The 19487-nt window shown below is 44.7% G+C and overlaps 3 protein-coding genes and 1 non-coding gene across 5 annotated transcripts; 2 read left to right on the top strand and 2 right to left on the bottom strand.

Annotated features, from left to right (window-relative positions):
- The first annotated feature begins 785 nt into the window (after positions 1 to 785).
- LOC120044663 lies at positions 786 to 3962 on the top strand. The gene is made up of 3 exons (XM_038989337.1): positions 786 to 1374; positions 1516 to 1756; positions 2202 to 3962. The coding sequence occupies exons 1-3, from the start codon at positions 1063 to 1065 to the stop codon at positions 2921 to 2923; spliced, it is 1275 nt and encodes a 424-aa protein (XP_038845265.1). The 5' UTR covers positions 786 to 1062; the 3' UTR covers positions 2924 to 3962.
- Positions 3963 to 4689: 727 nt separating this feature from the next.
- Positions 4690 to 12074, top strand: LOC120044067 (armadillo repeat-containing protein 5-like). The gene is made up of 6 exons (XM_038988655.1): positions 4690 to 4972; positions 5184 to 6049; positions 7550 to 8444; positions 8547 to 9583; positions 9686 to 9818; positions 9912 to 12074. The coding sequence occupies exons 2-6, from the start codon at positions 5965 to 5967 to the stop codon at positions 11401 to 11403; spliced, it is 3642 nt and encodes a 1213-aa protein (XP_038844583.1). The 5' UTR covers positions 4690 to 4972; positions 5184 to 5964; the 3' UTR covers positions 11404 to 12074.
- Positions 12075 to 12441: 367 nt separating this feature from the next.
- On the bottom strand, positions 12442 to 14225 carry LOC120040406 (cytochrome c oxidase subunit 6A, mitochondrial). 2 transcript variants are annotated; one of them, XM_038985577.1, is made up of 5 exons: positions 14093 to 14187; positions 13930 to 14016; positions 13440 to 13517; positions 12892 to 13034; positions 12442 to 12716 (listed from the first exon to the last, which is right to left on the bottom strand). In XM_038985577.1, exons 2-5 carry the CDS (start codon positions 13970 to 13972, stop codon positions 12627 to 12629), a joined length of 354 nt encoding a protein of 117 aa, XP_038841505.1. In that variant the 5' UTR covers positions 13973 to 14016; positions 14093 to 14187; the 3' UTR covers positions 12442 to 12626. The 2 variants fall into 2 exon arrangements, with proteins under 2 accessions (XP_038841505.1, XP_038841512.1); XM_038985584.1 differs by lacking the exon at positions 13930 to 14016 and having other exon boundaries at positions 14093 to 14225.
- A 3217-nt stretch (positions 14226 to 17442) lies between these two features.
- trnav-uac lies at positions 17443 to 17518 on the bottom strand. Its single transcript has one exon. It is a non-coding gene; the product is annotated as a tRNA-Val (tRNA).
- Positions 17519 to 19487: the final 1969 nt, after the last annotated feature.

Here is a 19487-nt window from a genome sequence, read left to right as displayed (position 1 = left end):
AGATATTTCCCAGAGCCTGTAGGGATGGGCATTGGCAGTTATTTGGGCTGATACAGCCAAAACAGGTGGCAGCATGCACCTATAGCATTTGTTTTCGTACCCAGTGGTGTCAAGTACTTAAGTAAAAATACTTGAAAGTGCTACTTAAGTTGTTTTTTGGGGGGGTATCTGTACTATTTATATTTTTGGCAACTTTTACCTTGCTACATTCCTAAATCAAATATAATGTACTTTTTAGTCCATACAATTTCCCTGACACCCAAAAGTCCTTTTTACATTTTGATGGGAAAATGGTCCAATTTACACACTTATCAAGGGAACATCCCTGGTCATTCCTACTGCCTCTGATCTGGCTGACTCACTAAACACAAATTATTCGTTTGTAAATTATGTCTGAGTGTTGGAGTGTGCCCCTGGCTATCTGCCAATAAAAATTGTGCCATCTGGTTTTCTTAATATAAGGAAGTTTAAATAATTGATAGTTTTACTTGTGATACTTAAGTACATTTTAGCAAATCCATTTACTTTTGATACGTAAGTATATATAAAACCAAATACTTTTGTAGTATTTTACTGGGTGACTTTCACTTTTAGTCATTTTCTATTAAGATATCTCTACTTTTACTCAAGTATGACAATTGAGTACTTTTCCACCACCGCAATAGTTCGTACTGCAATAATATGAAAGACGACCCCGTACAGTAGATGGCGGCAATACACCAATAGGTGTAGTCTGCCATAAAACCTTAAAGAAGAAGAAGATTATATTTTTGTTTTTAGCAGGATGGATGAGAGCTAGCTAGCTAGACAGAACAAATATTTAGCTATCTAATTTATTTGCATCTCAGGTGTCGGTTATCTAACTTTAGCAATCTACACAATAACTGAGGAGGACATAGTGGATTAGCAAGCTAGTTAGATATAACGCAATAATAGCCAACTTACTAAATTAGCTAGTTTAGTTACCAGTATCTGTGATAATAAGTTACCCTGTATTATACATTTCCGTTTCGGTGGTCCTCTATCAAACCTTTTCCACTGCGCTCAGCACCACGCACACGCATGGATAATAATTATGTTGAGTCGGCTGGTCGAGCTGTGCTCGAAATGATGCAGCGTGAATGGGAGCCTCTTTCTCAAGACGAACTGGAGCAACGATTGGACCGAGCAGTGGAAGAAATTCTGGAAGCTGACCTCCTTGCAAAGGTCCAGGACCAGCCTGGACCAATCTACCTTCAACTGTCTCAGCTGGTGGAAGAACCTCAACAGCAAAACCAAATTCGGTCAACAACAGAACTTACAACACTTTCTGATGTAGAAGAGGAGTCTGAATCTCAACAGTTAACTGATGCTGAGGAAAACGCTGCAGTTCAGGTAGCCTTCAGTAGGCCTACTTTTCTTCATTGTTGTGGCTTAATCTATTTTTCCATCCCCACTCTAATGCAGATTTGAGATGACACCATTTGCTTCATTTGCTGTGCACAGATCTGATTTATGTTACTTTTCATCTCTCAGTACATTACGGATCTCCTCCAGAATTCAAACTCAAGATACAATCAGAGCCGTATGGCAGGACGTGCCCGCTTATCCTTATCCCACACCGTTCTCCTGTCCCTCACCCTCCTCTCCAAGCGCCTCAGCTATCGCTCTGTGTCTACCAGTTTCCGCCTGGAAAAAGGAAACATTCATAGGATCTTCTTTTCCTTTTGTGAGCGTGTGAACACACTTGAGGACCAACAAATTAGATGGCCGACTGGTATGTAGACTGCTGTTCAGTGTGGATCAATTACAAGTGTTATACAAACTTTTTCAGCAGGGATCCCATTTTATCCGCCAGTATTTCTGGGGACCCCATTTCCCCCCCCAATAATTTCTTGCCAACCCAAATCAGATGACACAACCTTAAAATCAGTCAATTTAGATTTTTACATCAACAAATAACCTTCAATTAATTTCAAAATGAAAAGGCATCAATACATTTACTCAAGAAACGTTTTCCAATTATCTTTCTCAAAAACGTTTGTATATTGTCCTATACAATTTTTTTGGGGGGGCGATCTCACTGCAGCCCCCCCCCCCCCCCCCCCCCCACCGATGTAGAATATCACTGAATTATAATATCCTGAAATGTTCACCTTCAAACAATTTACACACTATTTACTCCATCACCCATGTTTGTTTCTGGTCCTTCTCTCCTCCAGGCATTGAAGCTGTTGAAAACCTCCCCCCCCTCTCCAGCCTGCTGGGGAAAGCCAAGGGCTTGGAAGAGAAGGGCGTCCCCAGGGTCCTGGGAGTCTTGGGGCACACCCGCATCCCCATCCGCCTGCCCATTGGCAAACAGGATGTGGAGAGCATGGTGCCAGAGGTAAAGAGGATGAAGAAGGAGGCACATCCCGACTCCTGGCTGAACTTGGAGCTGGTGTGTAACCATACAGGCAGGTTGATACACTGCAGAATCAGCAAGGGATCAGACTTGGATAGAGCCAGTGCTCTGAGGGACAAACTCAAACAGCTCCCTGAGATGATGCCCCCAGGGACCTGCCTAGTGGCTCGAGTTGGATATCCAGCCTCTGCCCAGATATTGACCCCGTACGTAGTGGGTCGTGGCCCCAGGGGAAATCTTTACAACAGGTCCCTGGAAGCCCATTTTTACCTCCTGGACCAGGCTGTGGCTGACCTGAAAGCCAGATTTGAAAGGCTCAGGTATTTGGACATGGGGAACTATGAAAGAGCCAACGCAGTTGTCCTTACTGCTTGCATACTCCACAATGTATTTCTGGACATGGGGAAAGTGGTCAACGGACAGGTTGAGAGGGAGGCAGGGACACAGGAGGGAGAGGGGGAGTGTGATGAGGAGGGTGTGAGGAGAAGGGAAGCCATTGCAGATTTGCTATACAAAGAGTTGGATTCTGGAAGTACATAAAGTGATTTATCATTATTTTTGTGTTTGTATTGAGATAATAAAATATACAATATAAATGCTGTGTAAAAGGAAGAGTATCACAGCAATATCTTGTATTTTATACATATGTAGGATTATTTGTATCCTATGGCAGATCTATGTACAATATGCCCTGTGTAGCCTTCTTCTCATTCACAGGTATTACAGGGAATTCCTGCAGTGAACTCCTTTGTCAAATGGTGTTATTACAGCATAATAAAAACGTATACAATGAAAAATCATGACAACACAAAGTAGCTGAATGGTTGAACGCTTAAGAAACATTTGCATGATGCAGTCTTTCATTCTATGCACAAGCTTCCATATATCACACAAAATCCAAAAGTTTTTAGTTCAGTGAGAACTCCTTTGCTCAGGTGTGCTGTACTGCTACTCTGGCAGCTGGAAACTGTTGTTTTGACTGAGACAAACTGGAGATTGCACGGACTAGATTATTGATGGCCTCTATCTTCCTCTCCTCTAGGGCCTTCTGCTGGGCCCACATGTTCATCTTCCTCTCCTGCAGCTCCATGTACAGCTGCAGGACATTCTGGGGGGGCCTGGAAGCAAAGGGGGCAGCTGTCATGGAGGGTGTAGGGAGGATGGGGGTAAACTGCTTGCTGGCAGCTTGGTCCCATTGAGTTTGGACCTGCGCTGTGCCTCGATCTCCTCCCGACTCTTCCCCAGGACCTCATCCATGGCCTTGAAGAACTCCCAGTGGACACTCTGGGCCCCCAGTCTCTTGGACCTCTCAGCATTTTTCCTGTATGTGGCCAACATGTTACGCCACTTCAGATCACACTCATAGGCCTTGACTGTGACATCTGTGCTCCCAGCTGCCCTTAGCTTGGCAGTCACTCTCTCAGCCACTGTCTCCCACAGTTTCTTTTTCTTGCACACTGGCTGGACAAAATCCTGGTCCATTTCGAGGCGGGTTTGGACAAGTTGCCATGTGGCATGTAAAGTCCATACAAACTCTGGAGAAGGGATGTTGATAAATGTGTATATATAAAAACAATATGATACAAATAAATGACATGTTTTGTTAAATGTTGTTTATTAATTTGTCATGTGTTTTCCTCGTAACCCGTGTGTTTACAGAAACTTGCCCTATTGAGAAACTTTTTTAGTCTGATAAATATCAGTGATCAACCACAAACTCATCGAGCTCCTCGCAAATAACGATGAATGCAATCTGATGACAAGTTGCACTGATCTGCTTTCGATTTATCTGGATCCAAATTGGACGACGTTGGAGTTTCATCTCCTTCAACACTCTCTGTTACAACCGCCTCAATAACATCCATTGTGTTACTCAGTGACAATGAAATTTGTTTGAAGTAGGATATGACAAGCAATTCTAACCAATAATTTAACAACTCTGCTATGGCATGCGATTATTTTTTCCCCCGCATCAACTAAAACGATGAATATAACAACAACCCCATACTTGTTTCCAGCACCTCCCAGTGAGCATAGCCATTGCATCGTAGAGCAATATGGAAAATGTAGTTTTTACAGTTCTAACGAAACAATATTTATTTTGTTTACTTAACAACAATCACCGGTTGCTATAGATATGGCTTGAAACGATGAGTTATTTATAAATGTTTTGAGAAATGTTATTTTTCATAGAGAAATATCACTTAATTCTGATAGTTGTAAAACAGCCGAGACTACAAGGCCCATGATTAAATAGAACGACCCACCCCTTCACACCCCCCCCCCCTCTTTTCGTGGCGCCTCCTGTTTATCGTCCAGCTAAAAGATGGCGTTAGCTGCTAGCTAAAACGATTATTCTTCGTTTGATTGAATTAATTATGTCGGTGGGAATAATTAGTCATTGCAAATACTTTATTACTCTTGAGATGGGACTTAAAAACATAGATTATAGCACTTGTGTTCGCACCATAACGCACCGTGATTGTTTGTTGGGCCTTCTCGCATACAGAGGCCTGTTTTTTTAGGGAGTGGACGAGAGGTTTACAAACTTCAACTCCCAGCAGCATTGCTGAGAAGTGGGGTCAAAGGGTAATTTCTTCCACTTGTCATGCCGTTATTTGTAGTATTTTTTGTTCTTTTCCAGATTTTTTTGACAAACTTTGGAAATTGATTAAGGTGAAAATACACTAGAGGAGATCATTTGTTAACCATGTTTAATACTGTATAACTTTATGATGTAGCCTAAGAAAATTGAAAAGTAAAATGCACAAAAATAATGATCCACATTTCTGCCCCTCAGTCCCCCTGTCATCATCCATGTCATCACTTTATGTCTGAAGTGACTTGTTAGTGAGGATAAGCAGAAGAACAGGTGGGTTGGAGACAATTAGTGGCATCATGGCGTCAAAGCCAGTGCCAGGGATCCAGAAACATGGGACATGGGCAGGCAACCCCAGAGAAGTGTCCTCAGCCTCCCCAGAGACCTCTCTGACCTGGTGCCTGTCACAGCTCTCTAAACCTGGGAGAGCAGCAGCCGAGGACCACAAGCCAGGCACTGCAGGGCTGGACACCAGTGGACACACACAGCTGGACAAGAGGGTCAAAGCTGGGCAGTGGCGAGCACTGGTGGCCATCCGCACACAGCACATTAAAGGAGGAAGCAGTGGGATAGCTCGATTCCGAGGCCAGGGTGGATTGCGCACTCTCCTGGACCTGCTAAAGCACCCTGAGTGTTCCAGGAAGACTCTGGACCTGGTTCTCAGCATCCTGGCTAACTGCTGCACTGAGAGACAGACACGAGTTGAGGTGAGACAGAAGGGTGTAGGACAAATCAGGGTTGCTACACATTTACATTGATTTAATATGAATGTTCAGTATGAAATGTTGGACAGTGGTGACTTACATTATGATATTTAATGTTTTTCTCCACTCTAAAGGTTAGGAAGCTCGATGGAATATCTATTGTGGGCAAGTGACTATCACAATACGTTTGAATCATTCATTTCACATGATGGTGAGAATTTCAGAAATGTAAGTTTGCTCTTCCTTTCTTAGTGGGTATTTTGAAGAAGAATGTAGCCATGGAGACGATCCAGAACAGAGCAGCCCGGGCCTTGGGGAACTTGGCCATGGACCCAGAGAGTTCCACACTTATCCACTCTGCCGGTAAGTAAAAAATTAAAATAAAAAGATTTTGGCTGCCTGTGTCTGTCTGTACATCACTTTCTGATGGTATTTGTGTTTTGTAGTACAGTACCAGTCAAAAGTTTGGAAATAGGGTTTCTCTTTATTTGTACTATTATCTACATTGTAGAATAAGAGGGAAGACATCAAAACTATGAAATAACACATATGGAATCACGGAGTAACCAAAAAAGTGTTAAACAAATCAAAATATATTTTGTATTTTTTATTCTTCAAAGTAGCCACCCTTTGCCTTAATGACAGTTTTGCACATTCTTGGCATTCTCTCAACCAGCTTCACCTGTCCTGTTGATAAACAAATGATAGTCACACTAAGCGCAAACCAGATGGGATGGTGTATTGCTGCAGAATACTGTGGTAGCCATGCTGGTTAAGTGTGCCTTGAATTCTAAATAAATCACTGACCGTGTCACCAGCAAAGCACCCCCACACCATCACACCTCCTCCTCCATGCTTCACAGTGGGAACCACACATGCGGATATCATCCGTTCACCTACTTTGCGTCTCTCAAAGACATGGCGGTTGGAACCAAAAATCTCACATTTGAACTCATCAGGCCAAAGGACAGATTTCCACCGGCCTAATGTCCATTGCTCGTGTTTCTTTGCCCAAGTCTCATCTTGTTGTTGTCCTGTAGTAGTGGTTTCTTTGCAGCAATTCGACCATGAAGGCCTGATTTCATGCAGTCTCCTCTGAACAGTTAATGTTGAGATGTGTCTTACTTGTACTCTGAAGCATTTATTTGGGCTGCAATTTCTGAGGCTGGTAGCTCTTAATGAACTTATCCTCTGCAGCAGAGGTAACTCTGGATCTTCCTTTCCTGTGGTGGTCCTCATGAGAGCCAGTTTCATCATAGCGCTTGATGGTTTTTGCGACTACTTGAAGAAACTTTTAAAGTTCTTAAAATTATCCGGATTGACTGACCTTCATGTCTTAAAGTTATATTAAAGACTGTCATTTATCTTTGCTTATTTGAGCTGTTCTTGCCATAATATGGACTTGGTTGTTTTACCAAATAGGGGTATCTTCTGCATACACCCCTACTTTGTCACAACACAACTGATTGGCTCAAACGCATTAAGAAGGAAAGAAATTCCACAAATAAACTTAAAAAACGCACATCTGTAAATTGAAATGCAATCCAGGTGACTACCTCATGAAGCTGGTTGAGAGAATGTCTTGACAGCTTTGCACACACTTGGCAAAGGGTGGCTATTTTGAAGAATCTCAAATATAAAATATATTTTGATTTGTTTAACACTTTTATGGTTACTACATGATTCCATATGTGTTCTTTCATAGTTTTGATGTCTTCACTATTATTCTACAATGTAGAAAATAGTAAAAATAAAGAAAAACCCTTGAATGAGTAGGTGTGTCCAAACTTTTGACTGGTACTGTATAAGTTGAACATTAGATTTTGTCCCTGAAAAATAATTGTTTTTCTGTTTTCGACACAGGTGGTGTTCCACTCCTGCTCCTCTGCGTCTCTCTCGCATCCGCCCCATCCCCTCCCTCTGATGACCCACTGGAAGCCCCTTCCTCTAAACTAGAGTGTGCTCAATCGGCTGCCCGTGCCCTCCTCTACCTTGCAGACACCCCCTCAAACCGCCTTTTACTGCTCACCCAGGGTACTCTGACTGCTCTCGCTCCGCTCATTGCTCCAGAGTACCCTCTGGGGCTGAGGAGAGCAGCACTCCGGACCCTCCATGAGCTCACCAGGAGCTGTGGTGTAGAGTGTGCTAGAGAGGTGTCCAGATCTGGGGTTCTAGCTCAGCTAGGTGTCATGACTTCGGGAGAGGCCGCTAAACCTTTGGAGGAGCTTGCGTTGAAAACCCTGGCCAACATGTGCACTCAAGGCTGCTTACGTCCTCTGGTGGGTTCCCTGGGGGTAATCCAGAAGTTTACGGAGGAGGTCAAGAAGGACGGCCTGAAGTCTGGAGTGTTCCTCAAGGCTCTCTGCTTATGCTGCAAAGAGGCAGTGAACCGGGCCAAAGTGAAGGAGAGCGGCGGTCTGGAGGTGTTGATTGGCTTCCTTGGTTTCCATCGGAGCCACCCCCTTGACCGATTGGTCATTCTGGCTTGTGTTGACTTTGTCTATGACGAAGCTGCCCTGGAACAGTTACAAGAATTGGGAATAGTCCCCTTGCTAGTTGCTCGGTTAGTGGAGCTGGCTAAAGGTGAGGAGCCATCTGCTGGGAAGATGGATGTGAGCCTCACCTCTACCATGTTTGCTTCAGAGCTGCTGTCTACGTCATGTTTCGACTCATTTGACTTCCCTCCCCCAGAGGGGAACAGGAAAGAGGAGATGGGGAAGGAGCATGTCCTTGGGTCATCCAGCTTTCTTAGCCTGAGGTGAGTGAACAGACTCACCTTTGCCCCCCTCTGGGTTTGTGCACCTGTGATTTGAGTTTTGTAAAAATGGTTATCTGACCTGTCCTATTGCTGCTCCTCCAGGTCCTGGTTGGTGTCTGAGGGGTTGATCTCCTCTGAGGGGGATCTTCTCGACTCTCCTGGAGGCACGGAGGGAGATTGGGGGAGTCTTCATATCCCCTCTTCTTCTCCCCAAACCTCTTCCACTGACTGTCATTCCCCTTTAAAATGCTTATCTCCTACCCGCTCACTACCTTCCTCCACTCCCTTATCCGCACCCAAATCTCGGAGTCAATCCACCCCCTCTACCTCAACGAGTTCTCCAGCTCAGGTCCACATGTCATCTCCTTCAAAAACCGCTGATCTGTCTCCCTGTATCCCTTTGCCCTGCTCCACCTCCAACCCCCAAGCCCAGCCCGGCTCCTCTACCTCCAACCCCCGAGCCCAGCCCGGCTCCTCTACCTCCAACCCCCGAGCCCAGCCCGGCTCCTCTACCTCCACCCCCCGAGCCCAGCCCGGCTCCTCTACCTCCACCCCCCGAGCCCAGCCCTGCTCCTCTACCTCCACCCCCCAAGCCCAGCCCGGCTCCTCTACCTCCACCCCCCGAGCCCAGCCCGGCTCCTCTATCTCTTCTCTCCCTTCCCCCACTATCCCACCCCTCACTTCTGTCTCCCCATCCAAGTTCTCCTCCCCTCCACGGAAAAGGCCACGTGTCCCCTCAACCACCCGCTCCAGTGTGGTGCCCCTCGACACCCCTCCCACAGTGTCCCGACCCCAGGCCTACCACCACCCCTACCACCCTGAGCCTTGGGCCCCAGAGTCTCCCATCCTGCTGCTGCTCTCACGCTTCTCTCACGCCACGGACCCCAGCGCTGCTCTGGTCAACTCAGGCATCATCTCTGGCCTACTGTTCTACCTCAGCCAGCATCAGGACCCCAGCGGCAGGTGCTTCCGCATGCTGTGCCGGCTGAGCTGCAACCCCAACTGTCTGCAGGCGCTGGTCAGGACTGGCTCAGTGGCTCTGATCCGCCACCACCTGGTCCAGAGAGGGAGTGACCCTGAGAGTTGGGGAGCTGGAGAGAGGCAGACTGATAGGGTCAAGGCCAAAGTGAAACAGCTTGGTAAGTTGAATTGATGTACGTGGTCATAAAGTTTGGTTTTTAATTTGTGTAATGGTGCTGCTGTAACGTTTTGGGTATAATCTCTTGTGCATATGTCTTTAGGTCTTGCTCTGCTTAGTAATCTACGCGTTCAGTGTGAGTCTGGATTTGGTTCTGGAGTCCTGAGCCATGTGATGCTGTCAGGCTCAGAGTCAGACAAGCTGAACTGTGCACTGTCTCTACCACTAATAAATGGGTAAGTCAAATTGTCTTGTGTGAAATGGCACTGGTGGAATGTTCTGAAATGTATACCAACTGTAATCTGACATCAACTTGTGTGCCCTAACAGTAACAAGGCTCTCTTGAAGAAACTTCTTCTAGACAACGGTGGTCTACTCTTGGCTCTGGAGCCCCTTGGATGTAATGAGGACGAGGAAGAGGAAGACCATCACACCAGTGAATGCCGACGACTCCTCTCAGATTGTCTCAACTCACCGCAACATGTCTCCGCCCCCCAGCTCCACTCTCTATATTTCTCCCTGCTGATTGGATGCCTCTCTAGTCTGATGGGTTGCCCCAAAACAGTACTGGCTAAAAGAAGGTGCAGGGTACTCAGTCCTATCAAACCCCTGTCAGTCTCACAAACCGGTAAAGCTTCACCCCCTCCCTTAAAAAAGCCTCGTCTGGTCAATATCTGTCCTTACAATGACTCAACCTTTGACCTCCTCTTCCTGCTGGACGATGGGAGCCAGGTGTCAGCCAATAGGGAAACAGTGGCTGGGGCGGAGGAAACCGAGGTGGTGGGGTCAGAGTACTTCAGGGCCCTGTTGAGGGGGGGCTTTGGAGAAGCTCAAGGGAGAACTGGGGAGGCCATCCCCATCAGGGATGTGAGCCAAGGCATGCTGCTACCTGTACTGCACTATCTGCATGGCTGTCGCCTGAACAAGGACGGAGAGACTGCAGAGGAACAGGGGGATGAGACGGAGAGAGAAGGCAGAGGAGAGTGTCAGATTTTGGGATCCTTGGCCTCTGAAGGACTGGGTGTCTGGAGAGACGGGGCAGAAGAACCCTCACCAGAGGCACAGGGCTTCCAGAAGACCCCCCTAGCTGAGACGATGATGGGGGCCTGTAGGTTTTTGGTGACAGAGTTGCAGAGGGAGGTGGAGGATCTGTGTGTGTCTTTGCTGTCCTGCTCTGCCAAGAATGCTGGTCGAAATGCAGACGTTGGCAAAAAGCCTCCATCTAACATGGACCAATATGGGTCAGAGGGAGAGTCTGCTGACGAGAGCCTGGCAAACCGCACATCTGGACTAGAGTTGAGTGGTTCTGAGGCCCAGACAGACTCCTTGGCCCCCACAGTCACAGCAGGCCTAGCTGAGTCACTACATGGCTCTGGACTCCAACCCTGTCAGCAGACAGAGGGTAGACGGCACTCTGCCCCTGGACCAGGCCAGAAGGGCAATAGTGCACCAAAGACAACCTCAGGACTGGAGACTTGTGTCAATCCACTGAAATCAAGTACTGCCTCAAAGTGCTGCAAAAGACGTTTTAAACTGCGGAGTGTTTCAAACACACAGAAGGTTGCGGATTCTGTACAGGACTCTAAAGTTGGTCCTGGGAGATGGACCCTCCTACCACAGATGTATTGGTTTTCCCAGCGGTACAGCTATCCTGAACTGGGCAGGGTCTGCCTGTCCCTACTGCTGGGCTCCCAGGGCTCCTCCCAGCCCCGCCCTTCTTCCCTGGCTGCAGACTGCCTGTGCAGACTGGCCAGAGAGGCAGACTGTACAGAGACTCTGAAACGTGACCTAGTGAGTCTGGCCACCATGGCACTGAGCTGAGAGGGGGAGGGCTAGGAGGAAAGAGGGGTGTTGGGTGGTGATGGAGGTGAAGAGAGGATCAAATAGGAGATTATTAGGGATGGTATGAGATCATGTGATTGTCTCTCCAATGACACTGAAGTTAACGTTTGCCATTGTGAAAATGTATTTTATTTTCAAAAGTCTTTACAACATGATTAGCCTTCCTTCCTTGTGAATATCTGTCTTTGTCTCACAACAAATAACCTTTATATTCCAATATTGGTGTTTACAAAGTAATTGAAGTTTGAATTATTTTCTTCAGAATAGTACATTTATATTTAAAGGAGTCATGCTGCCATTTAAAGGGATGGGTTCTCAGACAATGAATCATGAGGATAATCATTTTTATGTCATGGTGAACTGTAAACGAAGTTGTATTATAATTAAAACATTAGCATAATGTAATATGCTAAATACTTTTGTTGCATGTAATGTTAACTTTTTTTATATTTTCAGTTTGATTTTGAAATTTACACAGAGCTGTCCTGTAAATGACCTGTATTGACTTGGATGACTAATAATCAGGGTGGGATTGGGTGTTGTATATGCTGTAAATAAATAGAACTTTAAGAGGAGCTGCAAGGTGAAGATAACAGACATCAGCTTTCACTCATGTGAATCCACGCTTCTCAATAAATCTGTTTACATGTCTTTCTCTTTTGTCCTGTCTGAAAAGGCCTACTGTATCTAAAGGACAAGACAGATCAACACGAATGTTGGCCATGCGCACTAGATCACCTGCTAAGTGCTCAGATGAACAGTGGTGATTCAACATTTAGAATTGTCAGGAAATGAACAGAAAATGACAGCCAATGTTCTGTGGTCAGAGGCAAGAGCAAGGCCACACCCACTACGCACAGCCAACGTCTGTTTTGGTCTGTCTTGTCCTCAATGTATGTTTGGGGTTCAGAACTGAAATATAAGTATTTAATGTATGTTTACATACTAGTTCCATTCATCTTACACAAAATAACATCAGACAGTTGGAGGTAAACAAATGAGAAGCCACTCACTGTGTGTGATACAGTAAAACTAGTATATTTTTTATTTCTATCTGACTGGGAGCACCACAGTCAGTAGTGTTGCTAATTGGCCCCTTGGTCAGTAGCATAATGCCAGGTTCATTAGAGCTATAGATTAGAGCTATTCAACATGTAGCAATCAGGGAAGGTGGATGATCAGCATAGAGTTAGGAGGTTCCCTTAGTGGCGGGTGCCCTCATAACCCTCAGGAAGAGCATTTTCATGAGGGTTGTGGAAGAGAGAGTGGTTGCCATCACCCCAGGGCCATTTCTGAAAGAGAAAGTTGTTTTCATCATTCAGGATAGATTGGATAAAACTAGACCTATGTTCAGAAAGACATCCCACTACTACTACCAATCCTAACATGTAGATGATTAACTATGAGTGAAGTTAGTCTGAGGATGTGGCTATAGTCTGTTGGTTATCAGAGTGCCTCCTGTATCACCTTGGTGCGGATGCGAAGGTGTGAGTAGGCCACAAACTCAGGGGGTTCATGGGAGTGCTGCTGCATCTTCATGTAGGCGTTGGCGATGCAGACGGCCACACCAGGTAGGGCCAACACAAACGACAGGATCTTCCAGGTCCTAGCTGTGGAGTTCAAACCAGTTCCGCTAGATCAGACTCAACGGTTCTGTGTGACCCTGAGTTATCAAGGCTTGGGTACATCACAACACCAGCATAACTAAGTAACAGAGCAGCTCCAAAACACTGATGATCCAGTTCAGATTTCAGTGACTCGGCCTTGGTTCCTTGTCTCAGGCTCTGACATGCAGGACAGAAGCGCCTCAATTACAATATGATACGTTTGTAAGTCACCTGACAGGCCTAAATACAGCAGAGCGCAAACATTTAATGAATGTAAGAGGAAGACTGCCAACTTTCCACAAACCTCTGTTAATGTTAAACCCAGAAGCCCAACTCAACACAAAAGGTGCAGGCAGTAGAGCAGAGAGAATATAACACAATATGAGGAGTTAAGTACGTTACACACACCTGATCCTCCCTCATGGCCTGCGTGTGATGCAGCAGCTAATACCCTGCGGGCCGCCATCGATGCAGGAGACGCCATTCCTGTGGAGTACAGACAGACAACTTTTAAACCAATGGACAGAGGATAGAACTGGGAATTAGTTTCCATGTTTGTGTAGACAGAGAGGCAGTAGGCTATGTTCAGATGTGTACATTTATTCCTTTTAGAAAAGTGCTATTATATTTATAGGTCATTTATTACACCCTATAGACAAGATGAAATAATCCAGGTCTAGGCCCACACGTTATCTATGTCAAAGGTTTGTATTGTGGCTCCTCTACCCCAGCAATGGCACACACAGTAAGTAGGTCAAGCTAAAGCTCTCAATAAACCTTCATAGATAAGATACCCCATTAAAATGGCTCACAATACATGTTAACTGACAGTAAATGTCTAACCTAGTCATTTTCAAATGAAGTCAAATACATTTTATAAATATTGGGTTTTAAATACCTAAATTAAAAGAAAAGTAAAGTTTTAAACAGTCAGAAGCCATGCCATAGGCCTGTTGATATTACTGGTGATCTGAAATGAGAAACACTTGGGAAGAAAAAATTAAACAAATACCATAAAATTGTAAAAACTTTCTGATCTTTATCCAAAAAGTTTAACTCACCTTTAATTTTGTTGGTCAGTCTTTTGTCCCTTTCTCTTTCTGCACCTTTGTGTCTGTTTGTCCTTCAGCCTGTCCTGGACTGAACAGAACTGTGAGACTCCTCCCCGTTGCAACCTGTCTGTCTGCCAAGAAATATCAAGTTTATATTTGGTCAAGTGCAAAAGGGAAGATCTGTGATAGAGAGGAAGAAGGAATGGAATGGGTGTTTGACATTGTCTGTTGTGTTTTTGTCTCTTTGTAAACTGCACATGAGTGTGTGTGTGTGTGTGTGTGTGTGTGTGTGTGTGTGCGTGCGTGCGTGCGTGCGTGCGTGCGTGCGTGCGTGCGTGCGTGCGTGCGTGCGTGCGTGCGTTTGTGTGTGTACTGAAAAATTCATTAAAATCTGCGGTAGACCTATCAAACCAACGCAGTGTACAGGAGGAGTAGGATCACCCTGTTTGAGGAGAACTTTCCTGCAATGCTGGAAATTTAAAACTTCTGAACTTTGTAATTTGCACTTTAAAATTTCAGACTTGATTTTCCGTTACGAAAAATATACATTAGGCTAATTATAATCCACATAATAATTCACAGTTTCTGTTGCTGCAGGATTATTTTCCTGCTGTGTAAATGCTAGGCACTTTTGCACTTGACCAAATATAAACTTGATATACTAGGCACTTACACTAAAACCGGCTAAAATTAAGATCCTACACCTGTAATAGTAGTAGGTCCCAGTTTTGTTCAATTTAATTCTGCGCATGACCACATGCACGTGAGATTGATAGATTACCATGAACGCCATCACATGTTGATCAGATGGCGGGAAAAGGTCTGAAGTGGGAAAATAGCGTCTGATGAAGCTTTGAAATAGATGGTCTGTATTTCCTTTATGTTTTTGTTTAAGAGTTCACAAGAAGGCTAATGTGTCAAGCAATTCAGCATGCCTAATTTCATAGGGTTGGCATTTGTAGATAAATGTATTTTCATCAACTATACTTCAGTTGTACATAGAGAATGGGCGGTGTCCGCCCGTGTACAATCGGAAGTTGTGAATATGACTGATAGGTGTGTCTGCTAATCATGGTGCAGCTGACCTGTCCCTTTAATTTACTGAAGTCTGACTTGAATTTGGTCCAGCTGGAACTTGTACAAGTTCAGAAATAGCTCTCACTGTGTGTCACAGGGTAACAGTATGCCCTGATCTGCGGCCGGTTAGTCAGTGGCAGTCACAGTGCAGCACCCATGCCTCTTCCTAGACAGTGAGCGTTCTATACCTACAGACTGCAGCCTGAACTTTGTATTGCTTAATGTTGAGCTATCTCTCTCATAGTTGGGCTGGACGTGCGTGTGTGCGTGTCTGTCTGTGTGTGTGTATGTGTGCGTGTGTGCGTGCGTGAGTGCGTGCGTGCGTGCGTGTGTGTGTGTGCGTGTGTGTGTGTGTGTGCGTGTGTGTGTGCATGTCAGATAATAGTGTCCGTGGTGTAGGCCTACCGTATTGAAGCTGACAGAACCATAGGTTTAATGCTGCACATTTGGGTTTGAAATTAAATTATGAATATTGACATTCAAAGACGAGATAGCAAATAGGTCTAGAAGTGTTGTATTACTTCACTATAGATAAATATCATATCAGAACAGTAGCGGTGCGTGGGTAAGAAAAGCCATATTACAACCTATGTGTTGTAATAATTGCATTGTTTGCTCTATAACCTGTTAGTTCATGTGCCTTGCGGCCTTGATATATAGACCTAAAGGCCGAGACAATAAGAAGACACAGTGGCAGAATACATTCAACTACAGCTTTGTTTCATCACAAAACCGACAAGCAACCTCTGTCCTGTGAAGTCCACAAAGCATATTGCATGTAACAAACAGTTACATGACCTACAGCAGGGTCAAGCAAGTTACTGTTTCCAACATTTTCGGACCACTAAACAACTATGGATTTAGAAGCACTGTGAGTTACCGCAAGTCGCAAAGAAAACAGCAACCGCCTCCACTATTCCAGCACCATTTCAACTTCAACATTTCAACATCATCAAATCACCTATGCTTAGTCTAATACAGTGACAACTAAAAGATACCAAAAACATTCACTCCAATCTACGTAAGCAAAATATGATGTGGCTGTTGATGTTTCTGATTTCTGTGTGCGTGGGTGCTCGTTCGTGCAAGAGGAATAAACATGTTGACTCACCCCACTTGGAGAGAAATGCCAATGCCATCCTCCTCTCTTTCATGTTGACGAAACGATCTATCACTTTGTCATACAGTATACAAATGTATTGTTGTTGTCTTAGGTTACCTGGCTAAAATGCTTGCTCGCTAGCCTAACTTCCTTTCATGGACCATGTTAGCTAGTTAACAATAGCCTTCTAAATCTTGCTACATATTGAATGTCCATCCTCTCAGGCCAGGGGCACAATGTATGAATTAATGGTTGGATCAGAATCGGAGTAATAATCATTGGCCAGTACAGAGAATTAAGTAAAACCACAAGTCTAAATCCCTATCTCCATACATGGCTAATTTAGGAAAGGGACAATTTTAGCTAGCTAGCTAGCCACAGGAGGACAACAACGCAATGAGATGCAACAATTCAAGTTGTTTCTGCCGATGACTTATGCTCTCCATACGATTTAATAGGAGTCACAACAAATCCAAGTTGGCTTCCCTTGACACTTTTTTTTGGTGCGCTAGGAACATTCACAGTTGAGCTCACTCAGTTTAGCTCAATGCTGACTGGCTATTATTTTATACTTTTTTCATCATGGGAGGTCAAATGCTCGCTGGCTTCCTTTGCATTCAATGCTACAGATGGCTACAATGTCATACTCTTTTGGAACTACACATACAGTGTCAGAGGGGCGCTGTTTCACTTGCTCGGATGCTTTCTCCGGTGAGATACAGTACACAGTCATGCCTAAAAGTTTTGAGAATGACACAAATATACATTTTCACAAAGTCTGCTGCCTCAGTGTCTTTAGATATTTTAGTCAGATGTTACTATGGAATACTGAAGTATAATTACAAGCATTTCATAAGTGTCAAAGGCTTTTATTGACAATTACATGAAGTTGATGTAAAGAGTTAATATTTGCAGTGCTGACCCTTCTTTTTCAAGACCTCTGCAATCCGCCCTGGCATGCTGTCAATTAACTTCTGGGCCACATCCTGACTGATGGCAGCCCATTCTTGTATAATCAATGCTTGGAGTTTGTCAGAATTTGTGGGTTAATGTTTGTCCACCCGCCTCTTGAGGATTGACCACAAGTTCTCAATGGGATTAAAAATGTTTAAATGTTTGTAATATAGCAGACGCTTTTATACAGAGCGACTTACAGTAGTGAGTGCATATATTTTCGTACTGGTCCCCAGTGGGAATAGAACCCACAACACTGGCGTTGTAAGCACCATGCTCTACCAACTGAGCCACACGGGACCCATTAAGGTCTGGGGAGTTTCCTGGCCATGGACCCAAAATATCAATGTTTTTTCCCCCGAGCCACTTAGTTATCACTTTTTCCTTATGGCAAGGTGCTCCATCATGCTGGAAAAGGCATTGTTCGTCACCAAACTGTTCCTGGATGGTTGGGAGAAGTTGCTCTCGGAGGATGTGTTGGTACCATTCTTTATTCATGGCTGTGTTCTTAGGCAAAATTGTGAGTGAGCCCACTCCCTTGGCTGATAAGCAACCCCACACATGAATGGTCTCAGGATGCTTTCCTGTTGGCACGACACAGGACTGATGGTAGCGCTCACCTTGTCTTCTCCGGACAAGCTTTTTTCCGGATGCCCCAAACAATCGGAAAGGGGATTCATCAGAGAAAATGACTTTACCCCAGTCCTCAGCAGTCCAATCCCTGTACCTTTTGCAGAATATCAGTCTGTTCCTGATGTTTTTCCTGGAGAGAAGTGGCTTCTTTGCTGCCCTTCTTGACACCAGGCCATCCTCCAAAAGTCTTCGCCTCACTGTGCGTGCAGATGCACTTACACCTGCCTGCTGCCATTCCTGAGCAAGCTCTGTACTGGTGGTGCCCCGATCCCGCAGCTGAATCAACTTTAGGAGACAGCGCTTGCTGGACTTTCTTGGGCGCCCTGAAGCCTTCTTCACAACAATTGAACCGCTCTCCTTGAAGTTCTTGATGATCCGATAAATGGTTGATTTAGGTGCAATCTTACTGGCAGCAATATCCTTGCCTGTGAAGCCCTTTTTGTGCAAAGCAATGATGACGGCACATGTTTACTTGTAGGTAACCATGGTTGACAGAGGAAGAACAATGATTCCCTCCTTTTGAAGCTTCCAGTCTGTTATTCGAACTCAATCAGCATGACAGAGGGATCTCCAGCCTTGTCCTCGTCAACACTCACACCTGTGTTAACGAGAGAATCACTGACATGATGTCAGCTGGTCCTTTTGTGGCAGGGCTGAAATGCAGTGTAAATGTTTTTTGGGGATTCAGTTCATTTGTATGGCAAAGAGGGACTTTGCAATTAATTGCAATTCATCTGATCACTCTTCATAACATTCTGGAGAATATGCAAATTGCCATCATACAAACAGAGGCAGCAGACTTTGTGAAAATTAATATTTGTGTCATTCTCAAAACTTTTGGCCACGACTGTACATTCAGCCTCTTGTGATTTGAAGGAAAAGGATTAAACACAAAAAAATCTTGGTGAATTTTGTGGGGAAGCCTGGCCTCTCTTGGCATCCATGAATGCACGCCACTGATAGTGAACCAACCAACTCAATGTTTTTTTTTTACAGTCTGGGTACAGTATTTTTACTGACCACCAGATGGGGCATTGTGTGCCTATGACAGGATATCCAATTGACAAAGATTTTCACCCTCCTGTTTGGTGTTTCTCTAACTTGCCTAGATGCCTATTACTTCTCCCTCAACATCCATATGTGATCCTAGAGAAAATTATGCCTTATTGTATTTTCCCAAATATTTTTTTACCTACTTTCAGTCGGCTATTAGTTCCCTGAAATCAGTTCAACTCCTCTTCAGCCTACAAGACTGTCTTTTTGTGTGTTTATGATGTGTGTGTAACCTTGTGAATTTCCTCTATGTCTCTGTGTGTGATGTGTGTGTAACCATGTGAGTTTATTCTGTGTCTGTGTGTGATGTGTGTAACCATGTCCATTTGTCTGTGTGTGATGTGAGTAACCATGTGAGTTTCCTCTGTGTCTGTGTATATGATGTGGGTAACCATGTGAGTTTCCTCTGTGTCTGTGTGTGATGTGTGTAACCATGTGAGTTTCCTCTGTGTCTGTGTGTGATGTGTGTAACCATGTGAGTTTCCTCTGTGTCTGTGTATATGATGTGTGTAACCATGTGAGTTTCCTCTGTGTCTGTGTGTGATTTGTGTAACCATGTCCGTTTCCTCTGTGTCTGTGTGTGAT

The sequence above is a fragment of the Salvelinus namaycush genome, chromosome 3 (assembly GCF_016432855.1).
Source record: "Salvelinus namaycush isolate Seneca chromosome 3, SaNama_1.0, whole genome shotgun sequence".
NCBI classification, from domain to species: domain Eukaryota; kingdom Metazoa; phylum Chordata; class Actinopteri; order Salmoniformes; family Salmonidae; genus Salvelinus; species Salvelinus namaycush.
The sequence above is the reverse complement of the archived record's forward strand: the minus strand, read 5'-3'. Positions and strand labels throughout refer to the sequence as shown.

Bases quoted from the DNA above. Each gene is read 5' to 3' on its own strand.
- LOC120044663 (XM_038989337.1), top strand. From the start codon at position 1,063: ATGGATAATAATTATGTTGAGTCGGCTGGTCGAGCTGTGCTCGAAATG. The intron at 1,375-1,515 runs GTAGCCTTCAGT...TTCATCTCTCAG, and splicing joins AGGAAAACGCTGCAGTTCAG to TACATTACGGATCTCCTCCA. The intron at 1,757-2,201 runs GTATGTAGACTG...TCTCTCCTCCAG, and splicing joins ACAAATTAGATGGCCGACTG to GCATTGAAGCTGTTGAAAAC.
- LOC120044067 (XM_038988655.1), top strand. From the start codon at position 5,965: ATGGAGACGATCCAGAACAGAGCAGCCCGGGCCTTGGGGAACTTGGCC. The intron at 6,050-7,549 runs GTAAGTAAAAAA...TTTTCGACACAG, and splicing joins CACACTTATCCACTCTGCCG to GTGGTGTTCCACTCCTGCTC. The intron at 8,445-8,546 runs GTGAGTGAACAG...CTGCTCCTCCAG, and splicing joins TCCAGCTTTCTTAGCCTGAG to GTCCTGGTTGGTGTCTGAGG.
- LOC120040406 (XM_038985577.1), bottom strand. From the start codon at position 13,972: ATGGCTTCTGACTGTTTAAAACTTTACTTTTCTTTTAATTTAG. The intron at 13,518-13,929 runs GTATTTAAAACC...TGTACTCCACAG, and splicing joins TTACTTTTCTTTTAATTTAG to GAATGGCGTCTCCTGCATCG. The intron at 13,035-13,439 runs GTGTGTGTAACG...TGAACTCCACAG, and splicing joins AGGCCATGAGGGAGGATCAG to CTAGGACCTGGAAGATCCTG.